The sequence below is a fragment of the Zea mays genome, chromosome 4 (genome assembly GCF_902167145.1).
Source record: "Zea mays cultivar B73 chromosome 4, Zm-B73-REFERENCE-NAM-5.0, whole genome shotgun sequence".
Taxonomy (NCBI): domain Eukaryota; kingdom Viridiplantae; phylum Streptophyta; class Magnoliopsida; order Poales; family Poaceae; genus Zea; species Zea mays.
This window is the reverse complement of record NC_050099.1, coordinates 192,115,188-192,136,755: the sequence shown is the minus strand read 5'-3', so window position 1 is coordinate 192,136,755 and position 21,568 is coordinate 192,115,188. Positions and strand designations below refer to the sequence as shown.

The 21,568-nt window shown below is 48.3% G+C and overlaps 1 protein-coding gene across 4 annotated transcripts in view; it reads left to right on the top strand.

The window, feature by feature from the left end:
* Positions 1 to 4,619: 4,619 nt before the first annotated feature.
* Positions 4,620 to 21,568, top strand: part of LOC103655792 (proteasome adapter and scaffold protein ECM29) — a 48,939-nt gene continuing 31,990 nt past the window's right edge. Inside the window, exons 1-8 of one of the 4 annotated variants that reach the window (XM_020552775.2) lie at positions 4,620 to 4,972; positions 5,321 to 5,488; positions 5,561 to 5,650; positions 5,784 to 5,920; positions 6,002 to 6,092; positions 6,207 to 6,289; positions 6,368 to 6,474; positions 21,401 to 21,553. In XM_020552775.2, the coding sequence (XP_020408364.1) occupies positions 4,775 to 4,972; positions 5,321 to 5,488; positions 5,561 to 5,650; positions 5,784 to 5,920; positions 6,002 to 6,092; positions 6,207 to 6,289; positions 6,368 to 6,474; positions 21,401 to 21,553 (1,027 nt within the window). In that variant the 5' untranslated portion in view covers positions 4,620 to 4,774. The remainder of the gene's footprint in view (positions 4,973 to 5,320; positions 5,489 to 5,560; positions 5,651 to 5,783; positions 5,921 to 6,001; positions 6,093 to 6,206; positions 6,290 to 6,367; positions 6,475 to 21,400; positions 21,554 to 21,568) is intronic. The other 3 variants (XM_020552776.2, XM_020552777.2, XM_035967482.1) reach the window with 3 other exon arrangements.

The window sequence follows — 21,568 nt, the reverse complement described above, 5'->3', positions numbered from 1 at the left end:
GGGTTGCACTCGCCTCAATGAGGGCGCCCGCCAAAACAAGGTCGTTTGGCGGGTTGAGGCCGAGTCGAAATGACGCAAGATGGGAGTTAGTCGGTACCTTTTGGTCGACGAGGAGCGACGTAGTCACATCGGGGACTGGTTGCACCGTCATCTCTGGTTCGAGGGCGACGTCCTGCAGGCTTTCCGCGAGCGCGCCGGCGTCGTCTTCTTGCTCGGGGTCAGCGTGCCACGGGGGGACGGCGCTTGCCTCCGTCTTGAACGCGAGGTCGACGTCCGGCGTGCCTTCCGTCGGGGCGTCGGGGGCGTCGATTCGCTCGACGGCCGACGAAGCGCGGCCTCCCACCTGGCCTTGACGGCCCCGCCTCCTCCTCCGTTGGCGGGGGAGAGAACGGAGCGAGCCCGAATGTTGCCCTTCCACCACGCGGGGAAGACGTCGTCGATTCCGCCGCCGGCGGGCGGGTTGTCGGCCGCCATTGTCGTAGTCGCGCGGCGGTGGAAGAAGTATCATGTCGTAGCTGCCGTCGAAGGACATGAACACAAGAGTCCCGAAACGAAGCACCGTCCCGGGCCGGAGAGGTTGCTGGAGACTGCCCATCTGGAGCTTGACGGGGAGCTGTTCGTCAGCACGCAGCAGGCCCCTACCTGGCGCGCCAACTGTCGGTGTTTCGAGACAGGGGGGTCCCTAAGCCGACGAGTGAGTGTGCTGCGTGCCCCAGCCCAGATGGGTCGAGCGCGTGGGCGAGCGCGAAGGGGGGAGAGGCGAGGTGGCCGGAGTCGAGCGTGAGAGAGGTGGAAGTCTCGCGGCCTTCGTGTTCGTCCCGCGCCCAGGTCAGGTGCGCTTGCAGTAGGGGGGTTACAAGCGTCCACGTGGGTGAGGGAAGCGAGCGGCCCCAAGAGAGCGCCTGTCCCGTCCTCGGTCCCGCGCGGCCAACCTTCTCTAAGAAGGCCCTGGTCCTCCCTTTTATAGTCGTAAGGAGAGGATCCAGGCGTACAATGGGGGATGTAGCAGAGTGCTACGTGTCTAGCGGAGGGAGAGCTAGCGCCCTAGGTACATGCCAATGTGGCAGCCGGAGAGATCTGGGCACCCTGCTGGCGTGATGTCATGGCTGTCGGAGGTGCGGCGGAGCCTGGCGGAGGGACAGCTGTTGGAGCGGTCGAGTCCCTGCTGACGTCGTCCTGCTTCCGTAAGAGAGCTGGGGGCCGCCGTCGTCATAGAGCTTGTGGAGCGCCATCATTGCCCCTCCGGCGGAGCTGGCCGGATGGGACGCCGGTCTTGTTCTCCGTGACCCGAGTCGATTCGGGGTAGGATGATGATGGCGCTTCCTGTTGACGTGGCGGTCTGTGCCCTAGGCAGGGCGACGTGGGGGTTCCTCCAAAGCCGAGGTTGAGTCTGCCTTCCGTTGCCGTGGCCGAGCCCGAGCCATGGGGTCGGGCGAGGCGGAAGTCGTTCGGCCGAGGCCAGGGCGGAGTCCGAGCCCTGGGGTCGGGCGAGGCGGAGTTTCGTCGTCTTCCGGGTCTTAGCCCGAGTCCGAGCCCTGGGGTCGGGCGGAGCGGAGTTCGCCGTCTTCCGGGTCTTAGCCCGAGTCCGAGCCCTGGGGTCAGGCGGAGCGGAGTTCGCCGTCTTTTGGGTCTTAGCCCGAGTCCGAGCCCTGGGGTCGGGCGGGGCGGAGTTCGCCGTGGCGCCTTTGGCAAGGCCTGACTGCCTGTCAGACTCACTCTGTCGAGTGGCACTGCAGTCGGAGTGGCGCAGGCGGCGCTGTCCTTCTGTCAGACTGGCCAGTGGAGCGGTGGAGTGACGGCGGTCACTTCGGCTCTGCCGGGGGCGCGTGTCAGGATAAAGGTGTCAGGCCACCTTTGCGTTAAATGCCCCTGCAATTTGGTCAGTCGGTGCGGCGATTTAGTCAAGGTTGCTTCTGAGCGAAGCCAAGGCCTCGGGCGAGCCGGTGATGTGTCCGCCATAAAAAGGGGGCCTCGGGCGAGACGAAAGTCTCTCGAGGTCGGCTGCCCTTGGCCGAGGCTAGGCTCGGGTGAAGCGTGATCGAGTCACTCGTGTGGACTGATCCCTGACTTAATCGCACCCATCAGGCCTTTGCAGCTTTATGCTGATGGGGGTTACCAGCTGAGAATTAGGCGTCTTGAGGGTACCCCTAATTATGGTCCCCGACACCATGTTTGGTGCCCTCCAAGGGTAACACGGCGCTTTCCCCCCTTCCTCCTTGCGGAAGGGCGACGAAGGGGCGTACAATAAAAGTCGAGACGGTCCTTGATCGCCCTCTCGCTCCGTGCAGAGGCTCAGGGGCTGCTGTCGCACCAGGCTACGGCCAAACTGTTAACCACGTCAACAAACCAGCGTAAAAACTCGGAGCCTGACCGTGCACCCGGGCTATGGCCAGGCCGCATGAGGGAACCACAAGGCTGACCGAGACATCACAAATAGAATTAAGACCTCAGAGGAGTCAAACCACTCCTCCGAGGCCTCGGGGGCTACACCCGACGGGTGCGCTCGCGCGCACCCCTCGGAACAAAATACGACCGAGACGGGCTGGTCCCCTTGCAAAATTCCGGCAGAACCTCCAAGCGAGTGCCTACACTCCCTTCGAGGCTTGGGGGCTACTGTCGGGGACCGTAATTAGGGGTACCCCCAATGCTCCTTAAACACGACTGGAAAACATCTTCAGAACAAACCATACACGGCTAATAAAGCACGGTTCAAGTCAAGGCCACGTCTACCAAGGGACGCGACCTCATCCGAGCCCAGCCTAGGGCAGGAACAGTAGTCCCAGACGGATTCACGCCTCGCCCGAGGGTCCCTTCAGTCAGCAGACGCACCCTCGGCTCACCCGAAGCCCAGCTCGGGCAGACTTTGTCGTGCAACGACCTTGGCCGGATCGCCCTACCAACTGACTGTATCGCATGCGTATTTAATGCGGGGATCGCCTGACACCTTATCCTGACACGCGTGCCTCAGTCGGCAAGGTCGAAGTGACCGCAATCACTTCGCCCCTTTACTGACCGTTCTGACAGGAAAACAGCACTGTTCGCCCCGCTCCGGCTACTGTGCCAACCACCAGGGTAAGACTAGCAACAGTAAGTTGTGACCTCTCCCGAGTTCAGCCTCGGGCGCGACAGGGAGCTCCGCCTCGCCCGACCCCAGGCCTCAGCCTCGGGGGAAAGTCCCCGTCTCGCTCGACCTCGGGCCTCGGCTTCAACCTCGGCCTCGGGAAGAGTCACATCCTCGCCCGACCTCAACCTCGGCCTCAGGAGAAGTCTCCGCCTCGCCCGACCTCGGGCCTCGGACCGACTGCGCTACAGGGGATACATCATTACCCTACTGCTAGCTAGCTGCCTCAGGCTATGAAGGAACAAGACCGGTGTCCCATCTAAGGTTACTCCGGTAACAGGTAATGATGGTTCCCCGCGTGCGCCCATGACGTCGGTTGCTCTCAACCCCCTACGGAAGCAAGGAAACGTCAGCAGGATCCATGCCGCACCGCCAGCTATGCTTCTACAGGGCTCAAGGCACTTCTCCGACAGCCACGTTAGCACACGTACAGGGCTCAAGGCACTTCTACGCCAGCCACGTTAGAACATAGCTACACCCCATTGTACAGCTGGACCATCCCCTTGTATCTATAAAAGGGGACGTCTAGGGCCTTCCTAAGGCACGAGGACAACACGCACACAGGGAGAGGACGAGCAGAGGCAGGCAGAGTAGGAGAGACACGGGAGAGGCAAACTCAGGCGCCTCACCTCGAGACCGAACCCTCTCTCTCTCTCTCGCCCTCTTGCGACGCTTGTAACCCCTACTACGAGCACTCTGGTGCAAGATAATACAAGCCTTATTCCCTCTCTTGTGTTCCATCTTGCATCAACCCATCTAGGCAGGGGCACGCAACAACAAATTCACTGGTCGGTTGACGGTCCTCACGGGTCCGAAACGCCGACAACTATACATCTAAAGTATTATGTTTGGATATATGTGAACCATGCAAGACGTTTAGAGCTCCTTTAGAATAAAGGAAATTTTCTTGAATTATGTGTTTTTTCTGTGTTTTTGAACTAATTTGTGCGTCACAAAAGCCCTAAATCTCTTACTAATTTTGTTGGAGTCACATTTGTTCTTATGTAATTACTTGATCTTGAACTTTAAGGTGATCTTTGCAGCCTTGCCACCGGTTTTGCACTGGTTTAATTTTGATAAACCTTACTTGAATTTTATGTTGTAACCTTCTCTTATGACTTTTCCACAGTAAAGACGTGTTTGCACTAGCGCGGAGGAGGAAGCATATCCGGTGCACATGAGCTTTTGGTGTACATATATTGCATATGAACTAACAAAGTTCACAAAAAATTCTGAACAAATTCATACATATGTCTTACTACATTTATATACAAATTTTCAAGTTCAATTTCGTTATACTTAAGCTGTAATAGAAAAGATAAAATTTATGATAAGTTTAAATTAGAAAATCGGTTAACATGTTATCTTTCTCATTACTCTTGAAGTATAACGAATTTAAATTTATTTTTTATATATAATCAAAGTAGAATGAAAAGATTATGTATGATTTTTTCCAGAATTTTTGTAAACTTTGTTAGTTCATTTGTACCATGTGTGTATGGGTGTGTAAAAAAAAAGCAGCCTACTCGCACCGCTTTGGTTTATGTTTATGACCGGTTAGACTCGAACCCAACTCAGCCGCCACTTCGACTGTCCTCACCTTCTTGCGCCGGAAGAAGCAAACGCCGGCGATTCTAACCCAACCAGGCGGAGATGGCGGAGCCATCGGCCTCCTCGGCGTCCACCGCCGCCGCCGCGGAGCAGACAGACGCAGAGAGGATGGATGCCCTGGATCGGATGCTCACGCGGCTGGCCCTCGCCGACGACGCGCACCTCGCGCCGGTGCTCGCCCGCGTCCTCCCCTACGCCGTCACCTCACTGGCGTCCCCCGCGCCGGCCGTCCGAAAGCTCGTAAGCGCACCGCCTCTCTCCTCTAGCCCTTATCCGACCCGAATTTGAGTGAGAGACATTCGTGCCGCCCTTCCTATTCCCTTCCCCTCAGGGCTAGCTGGTTCCTTCGTGGTATTAGCTAGTGTATACTGCTCGTGCGGTGAGATTCGGGAGGGGAGAAACTTCAGTTCCGGATGGCGTACACCTGAGAGCTTTGTACCTACATTTAATCTGCGGGAACTACTTCTATTAGTTTATTCAGAGAGAAATTGCTTGTATTATTAGTCGCTAGTCAGCACTTTTTTTTTTGGTTTAAGTTTTGTGTGTGCCTTTCTAACCTTATGCGGTTTTATTTTGGGATTTCATTAGGTTATGGAAATTCTTAGTCACATTAACAAAAGGGTGAAACACAGGCCAGAGATATCACTGCCAATGCTGGAGTTATGGAAGATCTATACTGAACCCACTTCCTCAACAATGGTCCGAAACTTTTGTATCCTATATATTGAGATGGCGTTTGAACGCCTGCCGACTGAGGTACCCTCTTTTCCTTTGTTAGTCTCTAGTTTTCTGCAACGCTGATTGTGTCCACTTACCATTTTGTAACAGGAGAAAGGAAACATCGCGCCTGATCTTTTAATTAATATATCAAATATTCCACCTCAGCATCAAGGGATCATCTTGCGACTTGTAACAAAGGTCAGTCATGCCCATACTGAACTGATCACGTCTTCTAAAGTACTGTTTTTACCATCCTTTTTTCCTGGTGTGTCTACAGTCTATAGCACTCACATGTTTTTTCTTGCAAAAATTTGCCTCTATTATTGGTCAGGCTATTGGTGAATGTAACACACATAAGGTGGATGAGACGATTGCATCAAAATATCGAGTAATAACCGAATCCAGTGATGGTCTTTTATTTGCTGACTTCTGTTTTCACACATTATTGTATCAAGCACCACCTCAAGGGTACGTATTCCTTGCTAAATTAGGTAAAAGCATATAACACAATTTGAGCATCAGACATTTGACTGCTATTGAATTGTACAGCAGTGGATGCCCAGCAGGACTGTCAGTTGTCCAATCAGAACGTGTCACCGGGAAACAACCCCTAAAAATTGACGTACTTGCATCAAGAAAGGTAATAAAAAATGTGTAATCATGTGTGCACAAGTGCACGTACACTTTTTAGTTGTTACTACCTGCACAATTCACTTGGTCTACTCATGTTGAATTTCTTGTTCATTCTCTTCAGCTAGGAATCTTAAATGTCATCGAAGCTATGAACTTCACACCTGAGATTGTCTACCCTCTTTATTTATCTGCTTCTTCAGATAGGTATTCTATTTTGCTGTCTATAATATATTGGAATTTTTATATGGACCAATAATGATGCTAACTACTATCTTAATACAGCCAAGATGCAGTTTCTAAGAAAGGAGACGAGTTCTTAAAGCGCAAAGCTTCAACAGTGAATTTAGAAGATCCCGACCTTATCAAGAGACTGTTCACACTGTTCAACGGTATGCACTTTGCATTTTCTTGGGTTTTGATCAATGCTGTTTAAATTTCATTTAAAATACTGTCACTATGTTCGTCACTTGCCGTCTATGTGCTGTTTTATAAGTCATTTCACATAGGCTGGATACTTAAATGTGTTTGTATCTATTACTGTTGTTTTAAGTGTGGTTTCCTTTTTTTTATCTGTTGGTTTTTATGGCTCTTTGAAGAGAATCCAAATGTGTGAGGATGGTTACATACCTGTTATCATGATTTTCCAGCCCTTCTTGAGCTCCCGAACCTGTCTTTCACAAGTATGTGTGCCCACTCCCAGGGACGAAGCCAGAAAAAAGTTTAGGAAGGACTGAACTAAACTGCTGCAGTTTAGAAGCCCTCTCTGCATTATATTGTGTACATTTTAGATTAGGGGAGGCTCTAGTGGGGCTCCATGGGATCCGAAGCGGTATGGGGGCTTGAGCTCCGCCCGCCTCACTGCTGGATCCGTCCCTGCCCACTCCATAATGTGCACACACAATTGGGTGCCCAGTGACATTGTTTAATGCCAACATGTTGAACACGGGCATAGTTGAATACCGTGCCCACTTGTTTTTTTTTTCTCGAACGCGCAGTTGGACTGCACGTCATTATATTAAGAGAGGAAAAGGTCCAAGAGGACCAAAGTACAATGCCCGTAGGGCAAACCGAACACTTGACCACAATCTAGACCCTACTCATAATAGCAGGAAGACCAAAACTTGCTAGCTGCTTAGCCCCAGCCCTATCCCAGCAACTTAACTCATTCAGAAATAAGCTTTTTAACAAAGCACAGGGAAGGGTTTACACCATCAAAAACAGCTTTGTTTCTAGTCAGCCATAGGCACCAAGACCCCAAAATAATGAGACTGTTGAAGCCTTTCTTTCTGATTTTGGGCACCTTCTTAAGCACCTTCCTCCACCAATCAGCAAATGAGATTTCATCAACAGCAGGAATGAGATCCCCAAGACACAAGGGAACAAGAATAGCATGCCAAAATTGCCTGGCAAAACTGCAAGTACATAGAAGATGTTGCACTGTTTCCTGCTCTTGGTCACAAAGAACACAAACAACCGGGTGTTGCAGCCCTCTCCTCCTTAGTCTATCAGCAGTCCAACACTTATTCCTTATCGCCAACCAGAGGAAGAACTTGCATTTTGGGGGAGCCCAGGATTTCCACAAACGTTTCCATGGCTCAAACGAAATTGAACCCATGAAAAAAGCCTTATAGCAAGACTTTGAGGAGAACATCCTAGAAGAAGAGTGCATCCAAACATGTTTGTCAGCATCATGAGAAAGCCTAACTTCCCCCAAAGTATCCCATAACAACAGAGTTACAGATATTGCTGCAACCCTCTCAAGGAAAGAGGACCACGAATGTCACTGACCCAATGCCAATTATCCAGAGCCTGTGCCACCGTTCTGGAAGAAAACGCCTTGCGGCCAACCATACCCACTACCTCAGGGGCAATGTCCTGGATAGTATTCCCATGAATCCATCTATCCGACCAGAAGAGAGTAGTAGCCCTATTCCCTAAAATGGTAAAAACCGACAAGTCAAAAAACTGTCTAACCTGACGCTGCACTGGGAGGGACAACCCACGCCAAGGTCTGCTCAGATCCGTCTTTTCCAACCATAACCATTTTGCCTGCGATGCCCAGCTTTTGAACTTAAGGTTAGGGATCCCAAGCCCACCAAGCTTCAGAGGCCTCGTGACAACTTCCCATGGAACAAGACAGCTACCACCATTAACCTCCTTTCTTCCTCTCCAAAGAAATCCTCGTCGAATTTTATCAATTGATTGAATAACCCACTGAGGGACATTGATTGTGATAGTCGCCTAGAGGGGGGGGGGGGGTGAATAGGGCGAAACTGAAATTTACAAATATAAACACAACTACAAGCCGGGTTAGCGTTAGAAATATAAATGAGTCCGCAAGAGAGGGCGCAAAACAAATCGCAAGCGAATAATGAAGTGTGTGACACGCGGATTTGTTTTACCGAGGTTCGGTTCTTTTAAACCTACTCCCCGTTGAGGAGGCCACAAAGGCCGGGTCTCTTTCAACCCTTCCCTCTCTCAAACGGTCCCTCGGACCGAGTGAGCTTCTCTTCTCAAATCAAAGCCGGGAACAAAACTTCCCCGCAAGGGCCACCACACAATTGGTGCCTCTTGCCTTGATTACAATGGAGTTGTGATCTCAAGAACAAGTGAGAAAGAAAAGAAGCAATCCAAGCGCAAGAGCTCAAATGAACACGGCAAATCACTCTCACTAGTCACTAGGGCTTTGTGTGGAATTGGAGAGGATTTGATCTCTTTAGTGTGTCTAGAATTGAATGCTAGAGCTCTTGTAGTAGTTGAGAAGTGGAAAACTTGGATGCAATGAATGGTGGGGTGGTTGGGGTATTTATAGCCCCAACCACCAAACTTGACCGTTGGCTGGAGGCGTCTGCTCGATGGCGCACCGGACAGTCCGGTGCACACCGGACAGTCCGGTGCCCCTGCCACGTCATCACTGCCGTTGGATTCTGACCGTTGGAGCTTCTGACTTGTGGGCCCGCCTGGGTGTCCGGTGCACACCGGACATGTACTGTTTGATGTCCGGTGCACCGGTATGGGCGATTCTGACTTCTGCGCGCGCTGTGCGCGCATTAAATGTTCCGCAGGGAGCCGTTGGCGCCGAAAAGAGCCGTTGCTCCGCTGGCACACCGGACAGTCCGGTGCACACCGGACAGTCCGGTGAATTTTAGCGGAGCGGCTGCCACGCGAACCCGAGGCTGGCGAGTTCTGGAGACCGCGCTTCCTTGGAGCACCGGACATGTCCGGTGCACACCGGACAGTCCGGTGAATTATAGCGCGCCGGCTTCCGAGAAATCCCGAGGGCGAAGAGTTTGAGTCTGAGTCCCCTGGTGCACCGGACAGGTACTGTTCACTGTCCGGTGGCACACCGGACAGTCCGGTGCGCCAGACCAGGGGTGCCCTCGGTTGCCCCTTTGCTCCTTTATTGAATCCAAAACTTGGTCCTTTTATTGGCTGAGGGTGAACCTTTTACACCTGTATAATCTACACACTTGGGCAAACTAGTTAGTCTAAAGATTTGTGTTGGGCAATTCAATCACCAAAATTGTTTGGGACTTAGGTGTAAGCCTAATTCCCTTTCAATCTCCCCCTTTTTGGTGATTGATGCCAACACAAACCAAAGCAAATATAGAAGTGTATAATTGAACTAGTTTGCATAATGTAAGTGTAAAGGTTGCTTGGAATTTAGCCAATATAACTACTTTACAAGATATGCATGGAATGTTCCTTTCTTATGTAACATTTTGGACCACGTTTGCACCACATGTTTTGTTTTTGCAAATTCCTTTTGTAAATCCATTTCAAAGATCTTTTGCAAATAGTCAAAGGTAAATGAATAAGAGTTTGCAAAGCATTTTCAAGATTTGAAATTTTTTCCCTCTGTTTCAAATGCTTTTCCTTTGACTAAACAAAACTCCCCCTAAAAGAGATCCACCTCTTAGTGTTCAAGAGGGTTTTGATATACCATTTTTGAAATACTACTTTCTCCCCCTTTTGAACACAATAGGATACCAAATGATAAATACTTTTGGAAAGCACTAAGTTTTTGAATTTGGTGGTGGTGGTGCGGTCCTTTTGCTTTGGGCTCATTTCTCCCCCTTTTTGGCATGAATCGCCAAAAACGGAATCATTAGAGCCCTCGAAGTAATTTCTTCCTCTTTGGTCATAAATGAATGAGTTAAGATTATACCAAAGACGAAGTCCGGTCCTTTTGCTTTTGAGCTTTTACTCTCTCCCCCAGGGATGAAGTCCTTTTCTTTGATGCTCATTTCTCCCCCAAAGAATAGAGAGTTGCTCGGAGTGATGGCGAAGTATGAGTTACGGAGTGGAAGCCTTTGTCTTCGCCGAAGACTCCAATTCCCTTTCAATATACCTATGACTTGGTTTGAAATAGACTTGAAAACACATTAGTCATAGTACATAAAAGAGATATAATCAAAGGTATTCAAAAGAGCTATGTGTGCAAGCTAGCAAAAGAAATTTCTAGAATCAAGAATATTGAGCTCATGCCTAAGTCTGGTAAAAGATTGTTCATCAAGAGGCTTGGTAAAGATATCGGCTAATTGATCTTTAGTGTTAATGTAAGAAATCTCGATATCTCCCTTTTGTTGGTGATCCCTAAGAAAATGATACCGAATGGCTATGTGCTTAGTGCGGCTATGCTCGACGGGATTGTCGGCCATTTTGATTGCACTCTCATTATCACATAGCAAAGGGACTTTGGTTAATTTGTAACCGTAGTCCCGCAGGGTTTGCCTCATCCAAAGCAATTGCGCGCAACAATGTCCTGCGGCAATGTACTCGGCTTCGGCGGTGGAAAGAGCGACCGAATTTTGCTTCTTTGAAGCCCATGACACCAAGGATCTTCCCAAGAACTGGCAAGTCCCCGATGTGCTCTTCCTATTGATTTTGCACCCCGCCCAATCGGCATCCGAATAACCAATCAAATCAAATGTGGATCCCCGAGGGTACCAAAGCCCAAACTTAGGTGTATAAGCCAAGTATCTCAAGATTCGTTTTACGGCCGTAAGGTGGGATTCCTTAGGGTCGGATTGGAATCTTGCACACATGCATACGGAAAGCATAATGTCCGGTCGAGATGCACATAAATAAAGCAATGAACCAATCATCGACCGGTATACCTTTTGATCGACGGATTTACCTCCCGTGTCGAGGTCGAGATGCCCATTGGTTCCCATGGGTGTCTTGATGGGCTTGGCATCCTTCATTCCAAACTTGGTTAGAATGTCTTGAGTGTACTTCGTTTGGCAAATGAAGGTGCCCTCTTGGAGTTGCTTGACTTGGAATCCTAGAAAATACTTTAACTCCCCCATCATCGACATCTCGAATTTCTGTGTCATGATCCTACTAAACTCTTCACATGTAGACTCGTTAGTAGACCCAAATATAATATCATCAACATAAATTTGGCATACAAACAAGTCATTTTCAAGAGTTTTAGTAAAGAGTGTAGGATCGGCCTTGCCAACTTTGAAGCCATTAGCAATAAGGAAATCTCTTAGGCATTCATACCATGCTCTTGGGGCTTGCTTGAGCCCATAAAGCGCCTTAGAGAGCCTATAGACATGGTTAGGATACTCACTGTCTTCAAAGCCGGGAGGTTGCTCAACATAGACCTCTTCCTTGATTGGTCCGTTGAGGAAGGCACTTTTCACGTCCATTTGATAGAGCTTAAAGCCATGGTAAGTAGCATAGGCCAATAGTATGCGAATTGACTCAAGCCTAGCTACGGGTGCATAGGTTTCACCGAAATCCAAACCTTCGACTTGTGAATACCCTTTGGCCACGAGTCGAGCTTTGTTCCTTGTCACCACACCATGCTCATCTTGCTTGTTGCGGAAGACCCATTTGGTTCCTACAACATTTTGGTTAGGACGTGGAACTAAATGCCATACCTCGTTTCTTGTGAAATTGTTGAGCTCCTCTTGCATTGCCATCACCCAATCCGAATCTTGAAGTGCTTCCTCTATCCTGTGTGGCTCAATAGAGGAAACAAAAGAGTAATGTTCACAAAAATGTGCAACACGAGATCGAGTGGTTACCCCCTTATGAATGTCGCCGAGGATGGTGTCGACGGGGTGATCTCGTTGGATTGCTTGGTGGACTCTTGGGTGTGGCGGCCTTGGTTCTTCCTCATCCTCCTTTTCTTGATCATTTGCATCTCCCCCTTGATCATTGCCATTATCTTGAGGTGGCTCATCTTCTTGATTTTGCCCTTCATCAACTTGAGCCTCATCCTCATTTTGAGTTGGTGGAGATGCTTGCATGGAGGAGGACGGTTGATCTTGTGCATTTGGAGGCTCTTCGGATTCCCTAGGACACACATCCCCAATGGACATGTTCCTTAGCGCTATGCATGGAGCCTGTTCTTCACCTATCTCATCACGATCAACTTGCTCTACTTGAGAGCCGTTAGTTTCAGCAAACACAACGTCACATGAGACTTCAACTAGTCCAGTGGACTTGTTAAAGACCCTATATGCCCTTGTGTTTGAGTCATAACCAAGTAAAAAGCCTTCTACAGTTTTAGGAGCAAATTTAGATTTTCTACCTCTTTTAACAAGAATAAAGCATTTGCTACCAAAAACTCTAAAGTATGAAATGTTGGGCTTTTTACCGGTTAGGAGTTCATATGATGTCTTCTTGAGGATTCGGTGAAGATATAACCGGTTGATGGCGTAGCAGGCGGTGTTGACCGCTTCGGCCCAAAACCGGTCCGGTGTCTTGTACTCATCAAGCATGGTTCTTGCCATGTCCAATAGAGTTTGATTCTTCCTCTCCACTACACCTTTTTGTTGAGGTGTGTAGGGAGAAGAGAACTCATGCTTGATGCCCTCCTCCTCAAGGAAGCTTTCAATTTGAGAGTTCTTGAACTCCGTCCCGTTGTCGCTTCTTATTTTCTTGATCCTTAAGGCGAACTCATTTTGAGCCCGTCTCAAGAATCCCTTTAAGGTCTCTTGGGTTTGAGATTTTTCCTGTAAAAAGAATACCCAAGTGAAGCGAGAATAATCATCCACTATTACAAGACAATACTTACTCCCGCCGATGCTTATGTAAGCAATCGGGCCGAATAGATCCATGTGGAGTAGCTCAAGCGGCCTGTCGGTCGTCATGATGTTCTTGTGTGGATGATGGACTCCAACTTGCTTCCCCGCCTGGCATGCGCTACAAATCCAAGTCCTTTGACCAAACCTTGATTTCCATCCCCGAATGTGATAGCTCGTTGGGGATCTTGGTTTTTCTCATATGAGGAGAACATCCTTTTCTCCCCTGTCATGTGGTTTGTGCACCCGCTGTCGAGTATCCAACTTGAGCCCCCGGATGCATAAACCTACAAGACAATTTTAGTTCTTGACTTTAGGTACCCAAACGGTTTTGGGTCCTTTGGCATTAGACACAAGAACTTTGGGTACCCAAACACAAGCCTTGGAGCCCTTGTGTTTGCCCCCAACAAACTTGGCAACGACCTTGCCGGATTTGTTAGTCAAAACATATGATGCATCAAAAGTCTTAAATGAAATGCTATGTTCATTTGATGCATTAGGAATTTTTTTCTTAGGCAACTTGGCACGGGTTGGTTGCCTAGAACTAGATGTCTCACCCTTATACATGAAAGCATGATTGGGGCCAGAGTGAGACTTCCTAGAATGAATTTTCCTAATCTTGTCCTCGGGATAACCGACAGGGTATAAAATGTAACCCTCGTTATCCTGAGGCATGGGAGCCTTGCCCTTAACAAAATTTGACAATCTTTTAGGAGGGGCACTAAGTTTGACATTGTCTCCCTTTTGGTAGCCAATGCCATCCTTAATGCCAGGGCGTCTCCCATTATAAAGCATGCTACGAGCAAATTTAAATTTTTCATTTTCCAAGTTATGCTCGGCAATTTTAGCATCTAATTTAGCTATATGATCATTTTGTTGTTTAATTAAAGCCATGTGATCATGTATAGCATCGATGTTAATATCTCTACATCTAGTGCAAATAGAAGTGTGCTCAACGGTAGATGTGGAGGGTTTGCAAGATTTTAGTTCTACAACCTTAGCATGCAATATTTCATTTTTACTTCTAAGGTCGGAAATAGTAGCATTGCAAACATCAAAATCTTTAGCCTTAGCAAGCAATTTTTCATTTTCATTTCTAAGGCTAGCAAGAGAAATGTTCAACTCTTCAATCCTAGCAAGCAAATCATCATTATTATCTCTAGGATTGGGAATTGAAACATTACAAACATGAGAATCAACCTTAGCATTTAAACTAGCATTTTCATTTCTAAGATTGTCAATCATCTCACGGCAAGTGCTTAGCTCACTAGATAATTTTTCATATTTTTCAACTTGTAAAGCGTAAGCATTTTTAACCTTAACATGTTTTTTATTTTCCTTGATTAGGAAGTCCTCTTGGGAGTCCAAGAGATCATCCTTCTCATGGATGGCACTAATTAGTTCATTTAATTTCTCCTTTTGTTCCATGTTAAGGTTGGCAAAAAGAGTTCGCAAATTATCTTCCTCACCACTAGCATTATCATCACTAGAAGACTCATATTTAGTGGAGGAGTTTGATTTAACCTTCTTCTTTTTGCCGTCCTTTGCCATGAGGCACTTGTGGCCGACGTTGGGGAAGAGGAGTCCCTTGGTGACGGCGATGTTGGCGGCGTCCTCGTCGTCAGAGGAATCGCTTGAGCTTTCGTCGGAGTCCCACTCCCGACAAACATGAGCATCACCGCCCTTCTTCTTGTAGTACCTTTTCTTTTCTCTCCTCTTGCCCTTCTTGTCGTTATCCCTGTCACTGTCACTTGATAATGGACATTTAGCGATAAAGTGACCGGGCTTACCACACTTGTAGCAAACCTTCTTGGAACGGGATTTGTAATCCTTCCCCTTCCGTTGCTTGAGGATTTGGCGAAAGCTTTTGATGATTAAAGCCATCTCCTCATTGTCGAGCTTGGAGGCGTCAATTGGTTGTCTACTTGGTGTAGACTCTTCCTTCTTGTCCTCCGTTGCCTTGAAAGCTACCGGTTGCGCCTCAGATGTGGATGGTTCGTCAAGCTCGTTGATCTTCCTCGAGCCTTCGATCATGCACTCAAAACTTACAAAATTCCCGATAACTTCCTCGGGGGTCATTTTAGTATATCTAGGATTACCACGAATTAATTGAACTTGAGTAGGGTTAAGGAAAATGAGTGATCTTAGAATAACCTTAACCACCTCGTGGTCATCCCACTTTACGCTCCCGAGGTTGCGCGCTTGGTTCACCAAGGTCTTGAGCCGATTGTACATGTGTTGTGGCTCCTCCCCTTTGCGAAGCCGGAATCGACCGAGCTCCCCCTCAATCGTTTCCCGCTTGGTGATCTTGGTGAGCTCATCACCTTCATGCGCGGTTTTGAGTAAATCCCAAATCTCCTTTGCGTTCTTCAACCCTTGAACTTTGTTATACTCCTCTCTACTCAAAGAGGCTAGGAGTATTGTTGTTGCTTGAGAGTTGAAGTGCTCGATTTGGGCCACCTCATCCTCATCATAGTTCTCATCCCCTTCGGATGGTACCTGCGCGCCAAACTCAACAACATCCCATATGCTTTTGTGGAGCGAGGTTAGATGAAATCGCATTAAATCGCTCCACCTAGCGTAATCTTCACCATCAAAAGTTGGTGGTTTGCCTAATGGGACGGAAAGTAAAGGTGTATGTTTGGAAATGCGAGGATAGCGTAGGGGGATCTTACTATACTTCTTGCGCTCTTGGCGCTTAGAAGTGACGGAGGGCGCATCGGAGTCGGAGGTCGATGTTGATGAAGTGTCGGTCTCGTAGTAGACCACCTTCCTCATCCTCTTGTGCTTGTCGCCTTTCCGATGCGGCTTGTGGGAAGAAGACTTTTCCTTCTTTTCTTTGTGGTGAGAGGAGGAAGACTTTTTCTCCTTCCGTTTGGAGGAGTCCTTCTTCTTCTCCTTCCTCTTGGTGCGGGACTCTTCCGATGAAGTGCTCCCGTGGCTTGTAGTGGGCTTTTCGCCGGTCTCCATCTCCTTCTTGGCGTGATCTCCCGACATCACTTCGAGCGGTTAGGCTCTAATGAAGCACCGGGCTTTGATACCAATTGATAGTCGCCTAGAGGGGGGGGGTGAATAGGGCGAAACTGAAATTTACAAATATAAACACAACTACAAGCCGGGTTAGCGTTAGAAATATAAATGAGTCCGCAAGAGAGGGCGCAAAACAAATCGCAAGCGAATAATGAAGTGTGTGACACGCGGATTTGTTTTACCGAGGTTCGGTTCTTTTAAACCTACTCCCCGTTGAGGAGGCCACAAAGGCCGGGTCTCTTTCAACCCTTCCCTCTCTCAAACGGTCCCTCGGACCGAGTGAGCTTCTCTTCTCAAATCAAAGCCGGGAACAAAACTTCCCCGCAAGGGCCACCACACAATTGGTGCCTCTTGCCTTGATTACAATGGAGTTGTGATCTCAAGAACAAGTGAGAAAGAAAAGAAGCAATCCAAGCGCAAGAGCTCAAATGAACACGGCAAATCACTCTCACTAGTCACTAGGGCTTTGTGTGGAATTGGAGAGGATTTGATCTCTTTAGTGTGTCTAGAATTGAATGCTAGAGCTCTTGTAGTAGTTGAGAAGTGGAAAACTTGGATGCAATGAATGGTGGGGTGGTTGGGGTATTTATAGCCCCAACCACCAAACTTGACCGTTGGCTGGAGGCGTCTGCTCGATGGCGCACCGGACAGTCCGGTGCACACCGGACAGTCCGGTGCCCCTGCCACGTCATCACTGCCGTTGGATTCTGACCGTTGGAGCTTCTGACTTGTGGGCCCGCCTGGGTGTCCGGTGCACACCGGACATGTACTGTTTGATGTCCGGTGCACCGGTATGGGCGATTCTGACTTCTGCGCGCGATGTGCGCGCATTAAATGTTCCGCAGGGAGCCGTTGGCGCCGAAAAGAGCCGTTGCTCCGCTGGCACACCGGACAGTCCGGTGCACACCGGACAGTCCGGTGAATTTTAGCGGAGCGGCTGCCACGCGAACCCGAGGCTGGCGAGTTCTGGAGACCGCGCTTCCTTGGAGCACCGGACATGTCCGGTGCACACCGGACAGTCCGGTGAATTATAGCGCGCCGGCTTCCGAGAAATCCCGAGGGCGAAGAGTTTGAGTCTGAGTCCCCTGGTGCACCGGACAGGTACTGTTCACTGTCCGGTGGCACACCGGACAGTCCGGTGCGCCAGACCAGGGGTGCCCTCGGTTGCCCCTTTGCTCCTTTATTGAATCCAAAACTTGGTCCTTTTATTGGCTGAGGGTGAACCTTTTACACCTGTATAATCTACACACTTGGGCAAACTAGTTAGTCTAAAGATTTGTGTTGGGCAATTCAATCACCAAAATTGTTTGGGACTTAGGTGTAAGCCTAATTCCCTTTCAGATTGCAATAAGAAGATAAGTCGGAATGGCCGATAGAACAGACTTCACCAGCGCAGTCCGCCCAGCCAGGTTGAGCAGCCGAGCCTTCCAGTTAGGTAGACGGTCTGCAATCTTCTCAATCCATAACTTAAGGTCACATTTCCTCAATTTTTTATCAGAGATGGGCAACCCCAGATACCTGCAAGGAAACGCAGCGGGATTGCAATGCAGTACTCTGCAGCCAGCAAGCACCTGCTGATCATCACATCTAATTGGAATAGCACTGCTCTTGAGCATATTGGTTACCAGATCGGAAGCCGAACCAAAACAGTTTAGTATTATCTTAGCACAATTCAGGTATGCTTCAATTGGCTTTATGAAAAGGACCACATCATCCGCATAGATGGAGACTCTACTGCGGACATCAGCTCCCCCAAGGCTCTGCAACAAGCCTCTATTTTCAGCAACCCGGAACAAGCTGCTAAGTACATCCATAACCATCACAAATAACATGGGAGAAAGAGGATCTCCCTGGCGAAGACCTCTCCGATGAAAAATATGATTACCAGGCGAGCCATTCAGGAGCTCCTGAGTAGAAGAAGTGAATAACAAGTTGGAGATTAGATTACGCCAAACAGGACCAAAGCCCAAATGTGTCAAAATTAAATTTCCAACAAAAACGCCCACGAGACTGAGTCGAAAGCCTTGGAAATATCCAGTTTCAGCAGCAAACTAGAGATCCTCCTCTTATGAAGGAACTTAATCGATTGTTGCACTAGCATGAAATTGTCGTGTATTGACCTTCCTCTAATAAAAGCACTCTGGTTAGCTGCTACTAGGTCTTGAAGATATGGCCCCAAACAATTAGTGAGGATCTTAGTGACCAACTTAGCAAAACTATGAATCAAGCTAATTGGTCGAAAATCACCAGCTGAAGAAGCATCTTCTCTCTTTGGAAGAAGAATGAGATACGCTGAGTTCAGCAAATCAAGCTTATAGGCTGTGCCCACTTGTGAAGTACACTTCTTATTCTTCTTTGCCCATTAAGAAATTGATAGTTCCATTGCATGTAACCCCTCAATGTTTTGTCTGTCATTTTGTACCTAAATATTGGTCCCTCTTAGTTGCAAAGTCTTTATTTAGTTTGGCATTTAAGGGCCGCTGTTGGACAGCTGAACACCTTGAAAAAAGAGGACTTCCTCACCCGTCAGTGTCCCCTATGTGATCAAACTGATGAAACATTACAGTACCCTGGTTTGCTTGTGTTTTCGCAAGGCAGGTTTGGACAACTATCTTTCATGTGTTGGGCTTGCTTCCCCTTGCACCGAAGCTAGAAGATTCTCGTTTTGTCATGGGGCGGCAGTCCAGGGCATGGAGGCCCATAGGGATAGGCTGAGGGTTACCCATGGCATGTTTTTCTAGTTGGTGCCTTGGTGGTGCTGGTGCAAAACAATCAAGGCTGTTCCAACAGGGACAAGAAAAGGGCTGAATCCACTCATCATCTAGGTTGCTTGGGAGTTGTGGAAGCACAAGAATACTTGTGTCATTGAGGGTGCTTATCATGGGGCGGCAGCCCATGGCATGGAGGCCCATAGGGATAGGCTCAGGGTTAGGATTAGTGGATAAAGATTAGATTAGATAAGATTGAGTTAGTTACTTGGGAATAGATTAGATAAGATTGAGTTAGTTACTTGGGATTATATTAGATAAGATTGAGTTAGTTACTTGGGATTAGATTAGATAAGGTTGAGTTAGTTACTTGGGGCCAAGTCTTCCTATCTATATAAGGATGGGCTGTACCTCCTTAAGGGGAATGAATGAATGAAGAAGAATTAGTCCCAAATCTCTCCAATAGTCTAGTCCCTCCCAAGCCGACTCCGTCCGGCTATCTTCTCGGCACTGTTTATTCCGTTATGAACTAGGATTCATAACATTTGGTATCATGAGTTAGGGATCCTTTCCCATGACTTATGCTGCGGACTATGTACGCACCTGGCGTGAGGAGCTCGCTCAATGCCAGGGCAGATCTGGAGCAGGCTCGATCTGCTATCCTCCAGCTCTGTGATCTACTCGCGCAAAGGTGGAGTCTGACCGCCGATAAGCGACGGCAACGCGACTTCAGGTGGCTTCACGTGGCTTCCTGGCGCGGCGTCCAGTGCGGCAAGTTGCGACAGCGTTGCAGTTGCAGGCTGTGGCACACGGCTTCCTGGCGCGACGTCAAGCACGACAAGCGGCGACGCTGCTGCAGGCAGCGGCTTGTCGTCTTCACTCTTCAGGCTGCGACACGTGGCTTCCTGGCGCGGCGTCAAGCACGACAAGCGGCGGCACCGCTGCAGGCTGCGGTCCGCCGTTCCCTGGCACAACGACTTGCATCGATATTGCGCGTTGAACAACATGCGACACATGGGGCGACAATGCCTTCAGCAGGGTTGGCCGATCCTCCACTCCAGTTCATCGTCCTGATCCATAGTCCTGTGGACAACAAGAACACGTCTAGTTGGGTGGCGTTGTCTCCATTGGAACTCGCGACAGCTCAGGCCGTAGGACTGGTGAGCTGCCACGTCTTGGCCTTTGCAACCTGGACGAGGTTGTTCCCATGGGATCCAGGGGAACCAACCTTGACATAGGTTCTTTATTTTATTTGCAAATAAATTAAAGCCGAGATGTAAAAGGCTTCTAGTTAGGGTTGCATTTTCACGTGGATATCAAGTTAGACAACAAGGTTGTTGCCATGCACCCCATTATAGCTCGAGGACGAGTTGTCTTCGAAGGGTTTGGGAATGTCATGGGGCGGCAGCAGCCTAGAACATGGAGGCCCATAGGGATAGGCTCAGGGTTAGGATTAGTGGATAAAGATTAGATTAGATAAGATTGAGTTAGTTACTTGGGAGTAGATTAGATAAGATTGAGTTAGTTACTTGGGATTAGATTAGATAAGATTAGTTACCTGGGATTAGATTAGATAAGATTGAGTTAGTTACTTGGGGGCCAAGTCTTCCTATCTAAATAAGGATGAGAGGTACCTCCTTAGGGCTTGCTCGGTTATTTTCAATCCATATGGATTGGAGGGGATTGATACGGATTGAGAGAGATTTTGACTTACTGGGGATTGAAACCCCCTCAATCCCCCTCAATCCATATGGATTGGGGTAGAAACCGAACAAGCCCTTAAGGGGAATGAATGAATGAAGAAGAATTAGTCCAGATCTCTCTAATAGTCTAGTCCCTCCCAAGCCGACTCCGTCCAACTATCTTCTCGGCGTTGTTTATCCCGTTATGAACTAGGATTCATAACAATGCTAGTCCTTGTGTTCAAAGAGTTTTAGCTGTAGGTTTTGAACAGTGTTTGTTGTGGTGTTGGGCTGGAGCTAAGGCTCTGCAACAGCTTCGTAGGGTATGTACAACCTAGATAGTATGTTGCGGTTCTCCAAGCACTAGATACACCTAAAAAACTCATTCATGCAAAACAATGTATCTAAGTCTTGTATCTTATTCACTAGAACATCTCAAGACACGGCTCATTTATGTGGGTTGTATGGGTGAAACCGTATCTTAGACTTAGAGAACTGTGCTAGAGACGTTTTTTCACTAAGACACGTTTCTTGTGTTTTTTTGCACTTACCCCCTTAGATACCCCTTAAGATACGGGTCATTTATGTGGGTTGTACATGTCCTTAGTAGGTTGCTTCTTATAGTTGTTTATGCGTTTTTGGGCAGTGGTCTTGTTTTGCATAGTGTGTGTCGCGAAGAGTCTTGCTCCTGTATTTGATTACTTGAGGAAGCAGCCCTGCCTGTCCTCTGTTTATTCTCTTCTAATGAAATGACACAACTATCCTGCATCGTTCAAGAAAAAAATCTGTATCTAAGTGACTAAATATTTTGTGGCAAGTCTTGCTCCATGATAATGTTCTCTTGTGAGACAGGCACTGTGGGTGCAGAAAATATAGCTGCAGAGCTGAAAGTTTCTCCAGCACATGCTTCATTGCGTATGCGGCTTATGAGTGTTTTCTGCCGATCAGTTGCTGCAGCAAATGCATTTCCACACACACTTCAATGTATCTTCGGCTGCATCTACGGTATTCTATTTTGTA